The 17,193-nt window shown below is 49.2% G+C and overlaps 2 protein-coding genes across 2 annotated transcripts in view; one reads left to right on the forward strand and one right to left on the reverse strand.

The window, feature by feature from the left end:
- The window catches only part of LOC104295031 (transmembrane protease serine 5-like), a gene marked incomplete at its 5' end in the record, with an annotated part of 6,031 nt that extends 1,607 nt beyond the window's left edge, over positions 1-4,424 (forward strand). The window contains 11 exons of the mRNA XM_009894733.1: positions 94-223; positions 835-951; positions 1,365-1,551; positions 1,864-1,977; positions 2,178-2,221; positions 2,360-2,522; positions 2,633-2,811; positions 3,179-3,277; positions 3,572-3,714; positions 4,082-4,234; positions 4,416-4,424. Of these exons, the coding sequence (XP_009893035.1) occupies positions 94-223; positions 835-951; positions 1,365-1,551; positions 1,864-1,977; positions 2,178-2,221; positions 2,360-2,522; positions 2,633-2,811; positions 3,179-3,277; positions 3,572-3,714; positions 4,082-4,234; positions 4,416-4,424 (1,338 nt within the window). The remainder of the gene's footprint in view (positions 1-93; positions 224-834; positions 952-1,364; positions 1,552-1,863; positions 1,978-2,177; positions 2,222-2,359; positions 2,523-2,632; positions 2,812-3,178; positions 3,278-3,571; positions 3,715-4,081; positions 4,235-4,415) is intronic.
- A 932-nt stretch (positions 4,425-5,356) lies between these two features.
- Positions 5,357-17,079, reverse strand: ZW10 (zw10 kinetochore protein). Its single transcript, XM_009894726.1, has 15 exons — positions 16,945-17,079; positions 16,036-16,137; positions 15,771-15,848; positions 15,488-15,647; positions 14,626-14,775; positions 13,737-13,928; positions 12,909-13,072; positions 11,961-12,143; positions 11,237-11,475; positions 10,453-10,524; positions 9,593-9,762; positions 8,824-8,954; positions 8,197-8,328; positions 6,957-7,159; positions 5,357-5,944 (listed from the first exon to the last, which is right to left on the reverse strand). Exons 1-15 carry the CDS (start codon positions 17,062-17,064, stop codon positions 5,824-5,826), a joined length of 2,217 nt encoding a protein of 738 aa, XP_009893028.1. The 5' UTR covers positions 17,065-17,079; the 3' UTR covers positions 5,357-5,823.
- Positions 17,080-17,193: the final 114 nt, after the last annotated feature.

Raw genomic sequence — 17,193 nt, forward strand, 5'->3', positions numbered from 1 at the left:
GGGCAGCGGTGCCATGGCTCGAAGCTCGTCCTCTTCCATCAGAGCCGGCCTTTGTTGCTGATCTGCTCCCCGGGACACCTCTCCTTTCCCTAGAGCCCAGCCGGAGCTGAGCAGTGTCCCGACAGCCCACCTCGTGTCGAGGATGCCGTGCAAAGCCGCGAGAGCCCGACAGCAGAGCCAAGGAGGGAAGCGAGGAGGACATGGGCCTCCCCGGAGGAACACGGTGGGTGAGCTAGTTCTGGGCTTTGGGAACAGGGGGGGCCCTCTGAGTCTTGACCTCCTGCAGAATCCATGACCTTCGCTTTCCTTCTCCTGGCGTTGCCGGGAAGGGACTGGGTGAGTCCTAGAAACAGATGAATAATGACCCAGGGGCTTGATGGAGGTAGAGAAGACCACATTAATCCCCTCTCCCTCTCTGTTTCTTAAAGATTCTGCTAATGCATCTCTCAAAACTCTCTGCACCGTCAGGAGGCTGTTCCTGCTGCTCGGGCTCGCGGGGCTGCTGGCAGGGACAGCGGCTGGAGCATGGCTCCTAGGTCAGTGCCTGCGGCGGGACAGCCCCGTCGCTGCGGGCAAAGCCCAGCTGCCAGACTGGCGAGCCAGTTTGGGGCGCAGAGCGGTGGTGATGGGAGCTCCTTGAGCTGAGCTGCAGCTTGGGGCGGGGGGGACGTGGCTGGTGTGGGCTCTGCTGCTGGTTGCTGTGGTCCCACAGGCTGCGGCTGTGCCCATCAGCTCTTCCAGCGGGCAGTGCGGGATCATTCCCCATATTGTGCATCCTCGGAGGCTGCCCAGGCTGCGCAAAGCCACCTCCACCCCCTTCTCTGTTTCCTGAAGCGAAACACCTGAAGAAGCCTCAGCTGGACCAGGGCTTCACCGTGCTGCAGGAGCCGGACGCGATCCCAGCGTGCAGTGGTGGTGAAGAGGAAGACCCCGTGGTCCGTGGAGCTCCCAGTAGAGGTTTACATCTTTGCTTGCTGGCACAGAGGGTGGGGAGAGGGGAGCAGTGTGCAGGACAGCGCCTGCCAAGCCCAGCAAGAACAGAAAATTGCTCTTTAATAATAAACATCTCTTGCTGATCTACTATGTTCTTTCAGCTGCATTTTGCAATGTTTGCTCTGCTTTGGAGTCCTGCTGCATCCCCAGCGTTACGGCTTCATTGCATGGGGTCATCCTACAGCAAAGGCAACTCTTGCAGGGCTCTTTTGCGTGTAATCACTCAGCAGAGCTGGCACACGGGCACTGGGAATATGCGAATAGGTTCACGTATAGTTTCTAATTGCTTCAAATGGCTTTTTCTGGGGGTGGTTGGCTTTTTTTTTTTTCTTTAGATGTGCCTGATCCTCCACTATGGTGGCCCTGCACAGAACACTGCGAGGAAGGGAACTTGCAGGTTGTCTTTAATGGAATGGTTTTAGTGTCTTTCAGAATCAATGTGGCAAACTCCTTGCTGGAAGCGCGGGTGGAAGGCCGCCCTGGCTGGCTCCTGGCGTGCCACGAGCGCTGGAGCCTCTCCCTGGGCACCCTGCTCTGCCGGCGGCTCGGGTACCTCAGGTGGGCACGGCGGGGGCAGCCGCTTCGACCCCCACTCGCCCTTTTCCGAGGGGGCGATCTTGGCAAAAGCAGGCGCTGAAGGCTGGGAGGTTTGTCAGGGCAGCCCCTGGTGAACGCAGGGCAGCAAGCGGGTCCCGGGCTGGCATGGGGGACCTGCGAGAAGAGCTGCAGAAGATCCTTCCTCCTAAGGAGGTTCGTTCCCGGCTGCCGGAGCAGCAGGGCTGTGGACCGTTGTTCCCGTGGCAGGGTTAACTTCCCGATCCCCTGGCAGGTCCCGGCTCCGTCCTGGGATGTTTGCTGTTGCTTCTGCAGAATGACCCATCAGAAAGGAGTGAACCTGACGGACGTCAAAGTGAATGATACACAGGAGTTTGTTCAGGTGAGACCCCACCAGGAAGGCAGCCTGGAAGACATCTGGCGGGTCAGGTAAGGGCAGGTCTGGGGGAACCAGCGTTTGCTGGTGGGGCTGAAAAAAAAGACTCTGCCTTTTCAGGCTTAAGAACATAGAAATCTGTCCTGGGTTTGTGCAGTAAGCAGGTCCTCCAGGGACTGCTGCAGGTGTGTGCCCTAGTGCCCCAGAGGTTTTTGTTCATGTGTTTTCTGACCGGAGGCTTATTCCTGTGCAGGAGCAGCTGTGACTCCGGTCGCATCGTGGCTCTGAGATGCTCAGGTGAGCGCCCCCCTCTCCTCACCCACGTCCCCAAGATCTCTGCCCGGCTCTGGCGGTTCCCTCGTTTCCCTGACCCTCCAGCCTGCGGTTCTGGCGCCCGGCGCTGCGCCTCACACATGCTCCCCGGCTGCCTTGCAGAGTGTGGGCTGCGCCCCGGCACTGCGCGGGTGGTCGGGGGGGCGGACGTGCCCCCGGGGCGCTGGCCCTGGCAGGTCAGCCTGTACCACGGCTCCCAGCACCGCTGCGGAGGCTCTGTGCTGGCCCACCAGTGGATCGTCACGGCGGCTCACTGCCTGCACAGGTACCTCTGGGCTTTCCCGCGCCCATCCTCGGAGCCACTGGGCACCTGCTCTTATCCCAGCCTTGGCGCTTGTTGCCCTGCAGTAAGAGGCACGCTGTGTTTCTGCTCAGTTACAGGCGGCTTCAAGCCTCTGCCTGGCTGGTGTTCGCCGGTGTTATCGCCCACGGCTCGATCAAGCAGGAGGCCGGGGTATCAGTAAAAAAAATAATTTACCACCCACTGTATAACGACAATAGCCTGGACTACGACATTGCTCTGATGAAGCTCCAGGTCCCCCTGAATTTCTCAGGTAAGCTGCTGTCAGGACGCTGTCGTGTCCTCCTGCCGTCTGTGGAGTTGTCTGTCTGATCCCACAACTGAGATGGCCAAACCCCGGCATTTTCTGAACCATTTCAGAGCAGCTCTTTGAGGGTATGTAGCCTGGCCCCCGGGAGGCAGCGTGCGCAGCAGCGCGGTGTTTCCTCAACGATGCCAGAGCTGCGAGTTACTGGGAAGGTGGCTGTGGGAGCTCAAGTCTCCAGAGCAGCTGGCCCGAGAGCCTTTCTCTTCAACGCACCAGGCTGACGGCTCCACAGCCCTTCCCTGGCTGCTCGTGCTCGGCACAGCACGAAGCTGTCCCCGCTGGCCTGGCACTTACCCCGTCACCTTCTTACCAGATGCCATCCGTGCTGTGTGCCTGCCCCCCTCCCACCAGGACCTCCTCCAGGGCACCCAGTGTTGGGTCTCCGGCTGGGGCTATACCAGACCAGACCAAGGTAAGCTCCCGTCTTGTCCCTGCCGCTCAGCGCTGAGCGGAGCCTTTCCCCTTGCTCCCCTCTGGCCCTGCCCAGCCCCTTCCATGCTGCTCATCGTCTTGCGAATGCCCCCTCCTGCCTTCATCCCCCCTGCTCCAGCAGCTCTGCACCCCACATCCACAGCCTGGCCATATTTAATCCCATAAAGTAATGCCAACTTTCCCGTCTTCCGACCCCTCCGGCTACTCGCCCTGCTCTTCCCCTCTGGCTCCCTGCAGATCTTGTTTCCCCCTGGGCTTCTTTCTCCCTCCCCAGCACAGGTCACCGAGACACTGAAGGAAGCGCTCGTTCCCTTAATCGGAACGCAGCGGTGCAACAGTTCCTGCATGTACGCAGGCGAGCTCACCCCCAGGATGCTGTGCGCCGGCTACCTGCACGGGAAAATAGATGCCTGCCAGGTAACGGGAGGGAGGAACTGGTGCGTGCTGGGCGCGCATAGCAGGCGTGGAAAGGACTGATAATGTGCGATCCCGTTACGCTCCAGCAGATGCTGGGGATTGTGGCAATAGCTTGCAGTAAACAGTCTGTGAGGGGTAGCGTGTCTTGCACTGCAGTGTGGGGCACGCAGTGCCCTGGTGCGTCGGCACGGGGCTGAGATGTAGATACGTTTGTAGGAGGAACATGGAAACCTTGCAGGGAGGTGCACACGATTTGCACCCACGTTTCAGCTCCTTCTACGGCCGATCGAACAAGGAGCCAGCCTGATCTGCATCCCAGCTGCCGGGGGGGCAGAGCTGCTTCGCTACTCTCTGCTCTGCCTTGCAGGGTGACAGTGGCGGCCCCCTGGTTTGCCAGGATGAATTCGCGTGGCGCTTGGTAGGCATCGTGAGCTGGGGCCAGGGCTGCGCTGAGCCCAACCACCCTGGGGTTTATACCAACGTGGCTCAGCTCCTGCCATGGATTTATCACGTCACGGAGGTAAGCTGGAGCAAACAAAGGCGCACGTTCAGCCTAACCTACGGCCACGCATGTTGCACAGACAAATCCCAGTGCGAGCATCCTATTCTTCACTACCCTACACTCACCCTTGACACACGAACCACTGGGACAACCTCTCTTATGGTACTGATTCCTTTTTTTGCCTTTTTTTTTTTACTAGATCTACTAGAAATAAGGCAAGGAGAGACTTCACAGACCAACGCTTTGCCCTTTCTGCGCAGTACGTGGAGAACGGTCCAGGACTAATTCATACCGTGTTACTATAACCCTAACAGAATCCCCAAACAACACTAGAAAACATGCTCAATATAAATAGTTTATTAAAGAAAATACCAAATTACATTTCTGTGAACAATTCACAAGGGAGAAGTAGTGTTTTTCAAACTACATGGGTTTTTTTGATTGCTGTGTGTAAAGGGGCAGGGATCCCGTGAGATACAAGTGTTATGGGACAACTGTGGGTCTTCAGATAAATTACTTGGAGGGGAAGGAAAGAAAAAGCGGGAGTTTTAAGCAGCAGCCGGATTTTGCTCCGCTCTCGCCCTTCCTGGCTGCATTCCCACGTGCTGGACTCAGTCTAACCACCGATGTGACTGCGTTTCCCTCTCTCTGGCTTCTACAGTTGCTAAGGTGAGATTGAAAAATTCAAAGTCAGTTTTAAGGTATTTTCCATGAGAAATAAAGCCACGAGGAATTTTGCCCCTTGTGCAGAACCCTGTGACTTCATAAACAGTTCGCTGGGAACAGGATCTCCTCTTCCCCCCTCCCCCCACTAAATTTTCACTCTTGAGGTCTGCTCTTGGGGGAAACTTGAGGTGGGAAAGAGCAAAGTTTGGCACTTCAGCATTCTTAGAAGGATATCAAAAGCTACCGAAGTCTGTGAGCTTCATGAGTCATTTGCAGGAACAGAAGAGGTAAGACAGAAAGGGGCTACGCGCCCCCTGATGTAAAACTGCATAGATAAGATTAACTACTGAGAACTAAAAATCCCTCTACCAGACCCTTAGGGAAGCAAGCTTGAGATGGCATTGTACAGTGCCTCGCCTGACAGGCCCAGCTGACAACAGTGCCTGTTTTCACAAAGAGATGTTGGACACGTGATTGATTTATTTCTCTATGCTGGGCTTGACAGGAAGATGAAATCCTAGAGAACAGAAATTAGCACACATCACAAAAAGCATCTCCTCTTCACCAGGACTGTACACCCACCGCTCATGAAGGAAAACCTGGATCTGGCCAGAACGCCCCTGGGGAGCATGGCAGGAGACTGCATTTTCAAGCCCAAACTCCGTCTGGCTGGCAGATGGAGCGTAAGCGGTTAGCGTCCGTGCGTTGCCCACCTTTGATTGTGTAGTCCCAGATTCGCAAAGCCATCCTATTTGCCCTACTACAAATATTGAGCTAGGAAATGTTTCTTCTCCCTCAGTCAAGCCCCCAGCAAGCGTTTACCTAATGCTAAGCTTTTTTATACCGGTACAAACGAGAAGGGTCAAATCCAAAAAATATTTGAAAGACTCAGTTTGCTCCTGCTTTATCAGAAGATGCAACGTGTCGGAGCAAACACAGAGTTACTTAATTTTGGCCAGTGCTGCTGCTCTCCTTTCTGTGTTCTGGAACAAGGCTCGGATCAGGCTCTTCACTTCAGCTGCGGAGAATTCAGCTGCGAGAGGCCCCTTCCCATCCGCCCACCTACAAAGGAGAGAAAGATCTTTATTTAACCAAAATGCACAGAAACGTCATGTTACAACAAGCTTTCCGACCGCTTGTTACAGTAGTAAGTTTGAAGGCAAAACAAATCCAGTTAGCAGCTTATTAGCTGCATGCAATTGAGTCCAGAACTGTTTAGCTGGGCATACAGAGCAACAGGTTGTGAGGTGACTTTTGCACTCATAAACTGTGCCTTTTCCTTCTCCTAAATAAGCCTGAAGCCTGTCTGCAGAATTCCCATTGACCTCTCAAACAATGTCGGGGGGAAGCGGTGTCTATGGTTAGGTGGAAGTAGAGTTGGGAACCTTTGGCGTCTGACACGGTTGCAACAGCAGCACTCAGCAGGGCACGGAAGAGGAACTGCCTTCCCTCCGTGCTTTCTCCGTGGCCGCTACCTTCTCAGCTTAGCCTGCGGAGGGCACGATGTTCTCTTGCCATTCAGACATACGTGTGAGGCAGCTGTGAACAGGGAATGTCTCAGTTCTGACAACTCGTGCCGACCAAAGTAATAGAAGTAATTATGCAAATCCTCATGTATAATTCAGATGAACCCCCCCCGCAAGTTAAAAGAAGCAAGAAACAGTATCTAAAAAGCAGAGGCTAATCATACGGAATGACTGCAGCAGCAAGGCGCAGCTACCATCAAAAGCAGTAGGCAAAATGCCAGGCTGCCGACCGTGAAATACTTCTGACCTTCGAGAAGCCAAAGGGAACACACAATCGCTCTGTGGTTGGCTCTCCCGTGGCACTTGTTTTTTCACTGTTGCCTTTTCCTTCGCAGGAGGCAGCTGAATATAGGAGCGAGTTTGAAATGGACTACAAACACCCAGCCAAGAAACAGCCCCAGCAGCAGTTATCTGATCCGTATTAACGGTGACTACCTTCCCCCTGAACGGAGTCCCAAGTGCAGTGCCCTGCTGACGTCAGACCGCTTCCCCGCTCCCTGTTACTGGGGTGAAGAACTAACTGCAAAGGAAGACAGGAAGACACCTACTGATCTACTATTTCTTGGAGATTGGCTTGCAAGATGATCATCAGCTCTTTGAACGTCATCCATTTCTGCACGTAGACTGGAACTTCCTCTTGGTATTTCTTATTTTTGTCATCTTCAGGTAGTGGGGTGAAAACTTGGGGTCCTTCCTCCACCATGGTCCTACAGAGGGCGTACAACCTATCTGCATCTTCTGCAGAGATATCCTAGAATCGAACAAATGTTAACAGGGGGCAGTTAGCTATATTTTTGGAGTGCCAAGCAGTAAGTGAAACGAAAAGAAGGTGGCTATGTGTGCGAAGATGAGAGCGGTGGTTCAGATCACGTTTAACATTCTCAAGCTAGCGTAAGTTATTTCATGAAGAGCTATTTCAGCAAGTTCTCAACGACTGCCTCAGAACAGTGGTTGCGCTTCCAAACAGCGTATCTTAGCGCAACAGCAATCATTTAGCTGTAAAGGAGAGGGGTTGTGACGAAGGTCTGAACAGTTTACAAGGAAATTGCTCGGGCACCGTCAGCCCAACGAGGAAAGCCAAGCTTTTTGGCAGGCACAGCCTGAGCAAGTGTCCGGTAAACTAGCTGTTACGGGAAAAGAGGACTTATTGGCCTAGTGCACAGCAGGGAGGCTCTTTAGATGTAGACTACAACTAGAACAGATGCACTGTTGTATTTCTATCATTTGCTGTGAAAACGTATTTTAATTAAGACATGTAATAGGATAGTTGTACTTGACCCAAGGTAACCTGACAATCACTTAAACACAGTACTGGGAGTCAAACGGAGATTTGAACAGATAGGAATTTCAGTTGGAAATGCCACAGGTATTTTGGCATCTGGTGCCTAGACAGGATGGAGACGTTCATTAGAGATGCACAGACTGAATCAGAATAGGTGGAGTTTGAGACAACAGTTAACTCCTGTGCCCTGAACAAAGAAAAAGAGATCGCTTCATAGGAATGTTTACACTAGGAGTGATGCACCTAAATCCAAACTAAGATGAAATCATGGCTGCTTCCCTGGCTCCCCCTTGACTACAGAGTCAGGGAATTGCTGTAAAGGTATATATGGTCTCAATTAGACGTGAGTTATTGGTATCTTTAACATTTCTCCTAGATGGGACCACAGTTATAATTTCTGTGAAAGATAACGGTTCCCCTGAAACCCGATCGTGGAAAGAACTTCCAGGGGTCATAAACGCTAGCTGTTCACAGCACCTGACGCCTGGCACGTCCCATGCAGTTACCTCTAGGGCAGCAATCCTAGTGACAATCTCTGAGAGCGCTGTGTTCAGTAAAGTCCCCATAGCCTTGCAGTATACGTTCACCGGAAGGACATCTTGCCAGACTTTTCCCAGTCTTTTCAGCTGATGCAGTACCTGGAAGATAAGAGCTACGTGTTATCTACATGTTATCAAAAAGAACATTATGAGAGGCACCAAAAGATAAGGCAACTACAAGTGGTCAGAAACCAGTCTGAAAGAAGCAAAAGGCAATGTAGTATCCTGCTATCGCATAGAGCAGACGTTCCTGGGAAAAAATGCAACGTTTTCAGTTTGCGTTAAGGCTCATCCAAAGCGTGCCAGATCTTTTCCTTGAAAAATTAAAACCATTGTAAACGTACTATAGAGAAAACTTCAGGATTAAGAAGCTTTTCATGTCAACTTGGAGCAAAAGGCACTGAACTCGGCGTGCTCTGATTTCACAAAAAAGATACAGCCTGGGAAAAAAAAATCATGCGACAAAATTGTTGTTTTGAAAAGTTCCACTCTGCCGGAACACTGCACAGTTCTCAGGACTGAGATTACGTACTGATCCTTCCCAAGGATGACAACTACGGACAATGGCAAATGTGGCTTTGATTGCCTGCTTACCTGCCTTATTGCTTTGTTTGCTGCACAGTAATTTTCCTCATCATCCATATTAGAAAAATTCCTGGCACTTGACAGCCTCTCCAGGATTTCTCCTTTCTGCACTCGCATCTGGGCCAGAAAACACTCCATCCCTTCAGGAGCAACAACGAACAGAGAGAAGCAATTAAGCAATTATTAAATTTGCTCTGCCAATTTAGAGACTGTAAGTGCTGAATAATGAACTTGCTATAATGTTTTATTTTTAAAGGCATTTCCAGTCTCTAAACAATCTCATAGAGCCCATTTAACTAGGCCCACTCACGTATTGGGTAAGCTCTTGCACAGTTTGCATTGCTACACCACTTTTGAAAAAGAGCCGTGCAGCAGAATTAGCTATGGATGACAGGCTCCTCTTACCGCCTTATCTCAGAATTTCTTTCCGTAGAATAAGCTATAGAAGCTAAAGAAAACATCAAAGGACTGAGCAGCAGATCCCAAAATAGCTGAGTGCCCCAACATCTCGCTGGATAACGAACTGCTCTTGGAACTATGTGCTGGACAAGAAGAGCGGGGTTTCAAAGAGTCGGGCCCTAAACAGCCATCTTGCTTAGACTCCTAACGCTCTGCCAGACTTCCTAATTGAGAAAATGTCCTGGCTACTTGTCAAAACTCTCAAATAACAATCCGTTGCTTGAGTCAGTAGCCACGTGTTAAATCATTCTGCAACAAATGCCAGGACCGATTACCCTGTCATCCATCGATATATTTCAATACTGAAAAGTAAAATTACCAAGTCTCCTAAAACCGGGTACCAGATCTACAAAAGTAGCTGCTCCGTCGCACAGGATGTTCGTCAGGCGGTATCGGAACTGGTGTCCCAGGGTGAGCAAGTGGTGAGCAATATACATGCAGTTGTTGTGGTGAATGGCTGCCAGCTGGGGTAACTTCTGAAGGTTCTCTCTGTTCCAGGAAGGAGGAAGAGAAAAGGAAGAAATGTTTTTCTTTAGACCAGGCTCTGTTCAAAAAATTGTCTCGCCTACCCTAGAGAAACTCACAGCCTGCCTCAGACAGACGTTGCGAGTAACTAGCTGTAGGCAATGCCTGCTAAAGGCAGTAGTCAGAATAAAAGCATTTAAGAGGCCCGAGACACATCCACACAAGAACTGAGAGGAAAGGAGTTTCACGGCTAGGGAAAGGGCACTTTGGCGTTTGAACCACACGTTACATCCACATTGTTTCGAGCAATGGGCTTTCAAACAGGAAGATGCTTTGTTATAGCACGATGGTGAGGAAAAGAGAGAAAAGTCCTTTTCAGTGTTCTCCGACAGAATTGTTACCTTCAATATTCATCATTGCTCTTTTTTTACAGGAAAACCATCATGAAAAATCTCTGCATCAGTCCTGGGGTCGAAGTTATGTGGCTGGATTCAAACACAACTGGTATCTACCGCCTTGGTCTGAGACTGCCGACTCAGAAACTGTCAAGCACCTATTTTGCAGCAGGTATGATTTAATAATAGCTTAAGAGTACTAGCTTTCTGCTGCTGGAGGAACCCCTTAGTAATCTCTGTAAACTGTGGGGCTGTTCCGATAGCATTGTTCTCTCTCCCTAACAGGCCCTAGGTAACACAGGTGCACAGACACACTTACTTGTGGTACGTTGGCACTACGTCGTAGAACAGCTGGAATATATTCCGCACAGAGTAGAAGAGCTGTATACAGCTACAAGGAAAATAAGGTCCACGTTAGTTTGTCAGGGGAATTAATGTCTGGTTCACAGGCGACCCTCAACCTTCTCCAAACCCAGGTTTTATTAGCGGTAAAGTACTGGTACAGAGAGCAGGTTGTCGGGATCAATTACAGCGATGTCAACAAAGGCAACATTTTGGAAAATTTACAAAGGCTTCTCACAAAAGCTGTGATGACCTTCTAAGTTCAGTGTGGAAAAGACAAGCTTCAGACCGCATGTCAGAAGGGAGATACGTGAAACCCCAGGAACAAAGGGGACACTGTCCTTTCCCCCACCAGGTGTGCGTAAATAGTCAACCCCCTCTCTGCCACGGTACGCCGAGGGCATTCGGTACCTAGGCAACTCTCCTTCAGGGTCGTGCTCTCCAGTTTCTAGAGCAGACTGTATGTCATTCCTCAAAACGTTTTTGTCTCTGAAGAGCCCTGCCAGGTGCAGAGCGGGAGTTCTGTGCTTTCACCCAGTACAAAGAGAGCAAAAGTCGCCTCAGATAGTTGTGATTTTTCTAAACAACTGACGGCTGACATACGATAAAACATTGAAGTGAACACCGGTAGCGTTTCTGAATGCTCTCAACTGAAGTTGGGAGTTTTAAAGTTCTCTTAATCTACTAACAGATGCTTGGTGTTGTCAAAGGCAATAAGTATCTGACACCTAAGAGTTACCCACTGATACCGTAATTCCTACCACTGATCTGTGCTGGCTGTAGCCTCCGCCAGCGTCTGATAAGCCAGCTCCATCAGCTTCTCCACTGATGAACTGATGCGGCACGTGGGCAGCGAAAACGTGTACTGGCTCAGTTTAGTCTCATTCTCCAAATTCACCATGTCGTTACACAGAACTTTAGAAGTTTTTTCCATTTTTAAGTGATCTCCTGCCACAGGACCAGGAAGCCTTGGTAGGGCTACGCAAGAATCAGGTGTGATCTAAGGGAAAACAAGAGAGGTATAATTTAGAGCGCACGGCAAGGAGACTGCGCAAGACTACAAAACATTGAATGACAGAGATTTAAGACTCAAGAAAAGCACAAGGCCGCAGAAGTCCCCTAAGACTGCTGGAAGTCTCCTGGGTTATGAACCACTGAACGCAGCAGACCACGAAACAATCTATATAGCGTTGTGTACCTAGAAGCAAGTCTGTAAGTAATCCTTTAATTCTTCTTATGTTTATCACACTAGCCAGGAAAGCCTATAAAAGCAAACTTCAAGTATGTTAAGAACATCTTGTTAGTGAAATAACCTACTTGAGCTCTATTAAAAAAGGCTTTGAAACCATTGTTTGCCAAGATCCCCAGATAATCAAGAGTACTAAGTGGTCCACAAAAAAAGAACTCGACTGTCCTAGACAAGCCTTCTGCAACAGCTAAGCTATTTTTTCACATGGAAAAACAGTGTATTGCATCAACAGTCACCTTCACAGTATTGTGTATTTCTGAGGTCATCAGGTTTCTGGCTGCCACAATCACGTCCTGGCACTTCTTGTTAGCAAAGTGGGAATTGACATTACGGGCGTATTCCAGTAAATCAGTCGTGTCTCCTTTCAAAAACTGCATGTTCTTCAAGGCTTTTTCAAATTCCTCTGTGGATTTAATCACCTGAGAAGAACAGACACATATTCTACATTAATGCAGTTTCCCAAAATCAAAGAACAAGATTAAAGTTGGGTAGAAACTCTTCCACTCAGCTGAAAGCAAGGGCTGGACCTAGGTTTTCGAGGGCTCTAACCATCCAGTAGATTTCCAGCTATCTTTTGGAAAAAGCTGGCTCAGCTGGGGGCCATGAGCGCAGAATAACACCGTGTTTGAACTGCAGGTTTGTCCCCCAGCCGTGCTGGCAACCTAATTCAAAAACCAGAGGAGCAAGATGATCACGTTTCATTACACTGGGCTACCTGGGATAATGGGACCAGGAGGTTTATCCTACAACTGCTTCTGTTTGTAACAGCCCCCTCTCCAGGAAAAGGAGCTTTTGGGCATTCTTTGCTAGCAATAGGTTCTGGTTTAGGTACGCAGTTTTCAAAAACTTAGTGGACTATACAAGAAACCCCTGCAATCATTAACAACAAATACAAACTGAGCAATCAGTCCTCAGGAGGCCAAGGTGGGAAAGCAGCTCTGCCACATCGTCATCTTCAGCCTCCCACAGAGCGCCTTACATTGCACATCCTGAAAGTCTCTGGGTTTTAGCTAAATGTGGCCTGAGTTCCAGGGATCAGAGACCTCGCACGCTTCACGTGACAGGAAAAACAAGCCACAGCTTAACTGAGAGAAATACACAATTCTGAATTAGCAAAACACAGCTTTTTGTTGCAGCTGGCCATCTGGCATTTCCACTCAAGGAATCTGAATTTTGAGACCTACCTCTATATACTGCTCTAGTTTGCTGCTATTGGTCGGGATGGAATTCACCAGACAGTTCTGAATGAGGCAGTCTGATAACTCTTCCCATATCATATCGCCTAGCAGTTCTGCGAGGGTAACTCCGCACTCCTTTTTGTCTTCCGCTGGCTCCTCGAGAGGCACATCTGAATTCAAGAGAACAGAAATCGATCTTAATACACCTGCTTCCTGGACCAGAAGCTTCACCAGATCGTTCAGTCCCTCCTGTCAGAACAGCAGCTATCAGCTGTCCCATAATCTTGTAATGGAGGTATTCTTTTTGTCCAGGCCATGTGCTGGGCCTGTGGAATCGCCCAGCCGATCAAAAGACAGCTGGATTTACATGTAAACTGAGCCCACTTTCCCAGCATGTTTCTTTCGTGAAATGCCAACAAAGCCCAGGCCAGTTTCTAGGCAATGGAAGATCCCGCGTGTGACCAGCCTGACCGAGGGAGCTCCATTGCATCCTGACTTCCACCTCGGAGACCGGCGGCGTGCAAAGCTCTTAAATGCAGCCACTGGTTCATAAGCAAAAACATTTACCAAAACATTAATTCCTTGATCCCTTGGAGCCAAAATACTTTCCTCCTTCGTTTTCCCAGCTCTGAACGCTGGATCACCGCTAAGTCCAGTTTGACAAGGTGCCAAGCTGTTCAAGAGCACAGCACAGCAAGTTAACATCAAAAGCTGCTTAGACCTTACGCGTAATTCAATACTGCTTAATAACCAGATATTCCAGAAAGCTTCCGCTCCAATTAAATGAACAAAGTACTTAACTCAGTCTAATTCCAAAAGGGAGAAAATACCTACTCAGCAGGTATTTGTGGAGAACTTCAAAAACAAGCTGGATCTTGTAAAAAACCTCCATAGGAGAAGAATGATCCAAGGTCGGCTCCTCAGACTTAAACCGCAGGATGAATACGTCTGACTGTTCCTCCGTGAACGGCTGAAGGGACGGGTACAAAATCAGCGGCTTGAGGATGTATTTCAGCAACAACTGGCCTGAGAAATGAAAACCAGATGTTTTCCAACAGCAGGAGGCAGGCAGTTTGCTCTAGTGAAGCCCAACCACGACCGTTTTGGATATAGAGATTCTTCAGGTGAAGTGGAAGAAACGCTCTCTTGCTTAGCCGTATCAGGGCACAGCTAATGAGGTAAAATGCCGGGTTTGGTTTCGCTACAGACCATTTTACTTGTGTTAAACACATAGAGGCCTAACAAAGAGCAGCATATTTAATGTAAAGCGAAAAACAACTTAAACAGCTGGAAGCATGAAATCCTGTCTTAGCACCTGCCATACTTCACAACTTCTTTTATCAACACCTGAGAATGCTGAAGCCCAAAGACTGCCTGAAACCAACATTCTTGCTCTTGGTAGATGAGGAGGCTGTCACTGGAAAAAACTCTTTAAACATCAGACCTTGAAAACACATAGCCACAAATCAAACCAGTACACGAGAGTAAATTGACAGGAAAGGATACGTAATTCTGGATAAATAACAGGATAAATAATTTCCTATTAATAAGAACCAGAGCATTCGCCTCGCACTCAGTGGGAAACACAAGCCAAGAGCGAAAGAAGTCTTCCAGCGTACCGCTGAAGTGAACAGGATCTCGATATCCATCTTAAAACAAGCCTGCACTCGTACCCGCTCGGGCTGCTATAGCTATGTGTATCTAGATGCACGGTCTGTCTTACCAAAAATTTTAAGCTTGGCGTGCAGCTCTCCTAGGACAGCAAATGCCTGCAGCACAGAAGCAACAGGTGGGCCAGCAATCTCCTCCTCTTTTGATGGCATCGTGCGTAAGTGCAATTCTGAATGCATCACTGACTCCAGGCTGCCGCTTTCTAAAGAAAAAGAAGAACCATCTCTCTGTCAGAGTGCCGTCTGAGATACAACAGATCTGAGAAGCTACTGCACTCCTCAGGTGGCAGCTAAAGCAATGTTCTACCTCTCCCCATTTCCACAAAACACTGTTCCTGTCAAAGAGTGTCAGAAGAGGGTATAGAGTTCCTTACGTTACAGCGCAGGGCAACAGAACGAGAGTTGTTCTCTTTTAATGATCTAGAATTCTCGTTTCGGTTGCCTTGCAATTGAATGGCATTTAGTGACAATCACTTTCCTTGCCCTCTTCTCCCCATTTCAAGTCAAATCCAAAGGAAAAAGTTTTTTTCCTTTCCAAAGGAAAAGCTGGTGTTTCAATGCAGACAGCAACGTATAGCCTCTTAGGCAGTTCTTGCAATTAGCTGTTCTGATCTCTGCTTCAACATTTTCTACGAAATACCACAGAAGAGGCCGATGAACCTTCAAAACTGTTTCAAATCTAGTGACTACATCCGATTGCTCTTGGTAGCACCTAAATACTCCAGCGGTATTTAGTATCCGAAGAACACTACCAGTCATCTCTCCCACTCATTAGGTTATGCAAACGGCAGGTAGAACTCCTTAAACCAACCATAGTTCTACAGTACCACTGTGTCTCCTATCCTGTAGGTTCTTGAAACCAGGCACTTCAAATGGCGAAACCGACAGAGTGAAATTAACCGGAACTGTCCCGACCTTGTGAAGGAGGAAGCTTCCATACAGCCAGTCTCTGCCATTCTTCTCCTAGATGATAGAGCATGTTCTGCGTCTGCACTGTGAGCTCTGTGCCTAGTGCTTTCAGGATCTTCAGCTCAAAGCCCTTGCGGGATTCCAGCATTTTCAGGCTGCTTCGTGCCTGGTGGTGAAGATCAACCACAAAACATGGGTAAGCGTTGCCTCCGCTAATGAAAAGCACCTTGTGAAATTTATTGAAAGTATACGTGAACAATACTACCATATACTTTTAAGAAGCGATTACCTTTTCCAGTTGTTGAGCTGCTGCAACATACTTCTTTTCCAGCAATGCAGTATTGTAGTCTTTAATAGCTGTATCAAACTGTAACAATCAAACAGATTTAGATGCCACTGTATATCTGCTATTAGACTACCATTTTTTAAACCCCACGGCTACAGACAGGGGAGCTATAGACATTATTCCAAAGAGAAGCCCAGAATAACGCCACAGACTGAGCAGCAGAGAGGATGACTACCACTTAGGATTTTAAGCTGCTCCCCCTACTCACCTCCTGTAGCTTTTTCAGAATGCTCAGAACCAGTGTGTCGCGCTCCAGTTGCTGCTTCAATTCGGTGAATTCGGCAACAGCGACGTTTAGATCTCGCTGAACCTAACATCACAAATTTTTCGGTTCCTTTACAACAAGCAAATGTTATCAGATGCATTTCCTCTTAAAAGTGGTGATGATATAAAGTTTAAATATTTCTATTACTAGAATAATTTGTTGAGGAGGAAAAAGGCTACATCCGTTTTACTCCTTGCTAGGAAGATGTTTATAAGCGTTGGAAACACTTACAAACTGTTTTCTCTTTTGATACAGGTTTTTTAAAGGCACTGTAAAGAAATTTAGTCTCAAAAGGACTTCAGCGTTCCTTTGATACAGCCATTTAAAATGCAAAAACACTTGAACTAAGCCAAAAAGCTAATTCTTAATTAACACTGCTACATAACCCCAGACGCTGGAAAATCACAGAAGCAAAAACCCGAAAGGGGGTCTGCGATCCAGCCTGCAGGAGCTGCTCATTCTCCTGAAATACTTCAGCGAGCGTGCACAGCTATGACTTAGAATCCCATTCCGCCCGAAGTCACTGTGGGGCTCAGCCGGTCTGGTACTGTGTCACACCTTACCACAATACACAGGGCTGATCCTTCTCTCCTTTCGGAAGGACACACTTTTCCAACCGTGCAGCCGAGAGCAAAGGCCGCCAGTCGTGACAGTTAATGACAGTTCTTCACGTAACACCCCTCACGTGACACACCCCGCCGGGGCGCGTGTCACCTAAAGGCATTTTTAGGGGCGACATCACCCAGGGCTCTTGGGCAGGAGTCCTCCTCCCCAGCCCTTGCAACACACCGAGATGGGGGGGCAGTTTGGGACGGCGCTGCAGGGCAGCGGCGGGGAGGACCGCGCTCTCACCTCGTTTTCAATGCCCGCTTTCAGCAGGTCGATGTTGCTGGAGAGTCCGTCCACCTTCGACACCAGGTCCTCGGCGCTCTGCATGCTGGGCAGGAACTCGTTGTACTTCTTGTTAATCATGTTGCAGACTTCTCCCTGGAGCAGAGGGACGGCGGGGACACCGTCGCTCAGCTGAGCAGCGGCCGCGGACCCCTCCCCGGCCCGGGCTCACAACCGGCCGCCCGTTCGACCCTCCCGGCCCGACCCCCC

The sequence above is a fragment of the Charadrius vociferus genome, unplaced genomic scaffold (genome assembly GCF_000708025.1).
Source record: "Charadrius vociferus isolate BGI_N301 unplaced genomic scaffold, ASM70802v2 scaffold241, whole genome shotgun sequence".
Lineage (NCBI taxonomy): Eukaryota > Metazoa > Chordata > Aves > Charadriiformes > Charadriidae > Charadrius > Charadrius vociferus.

What these genes read in the sequence shown, in the direction of transcription:
- ZW10 (XM_009894726.1), bottom strand. Translation starts at nt 17,064, where the DNA reads ATGATTAACAAGAAGTACAACGAGTTCCTGCCCAGCATGCAGAGCGCC. An exon ending in TTCTGAAAAAGCTACAGGAG is followed by an intron (nt 15,849 to 16,035) that starts GTGAGTAGGGGG and finishes TGATTGTTACAG; the next exon opens with TTTGATACAGCTATTAAAGA. An exon ending in ACAGCCAGCACAGATCAGTG is followed by an intron (nt 10,525 to 11,236) that starts GTAGGAATTACG and finishes TTTTCCTTGTAG; the next exon opens with CTGTATACAGCTCTTCTACT.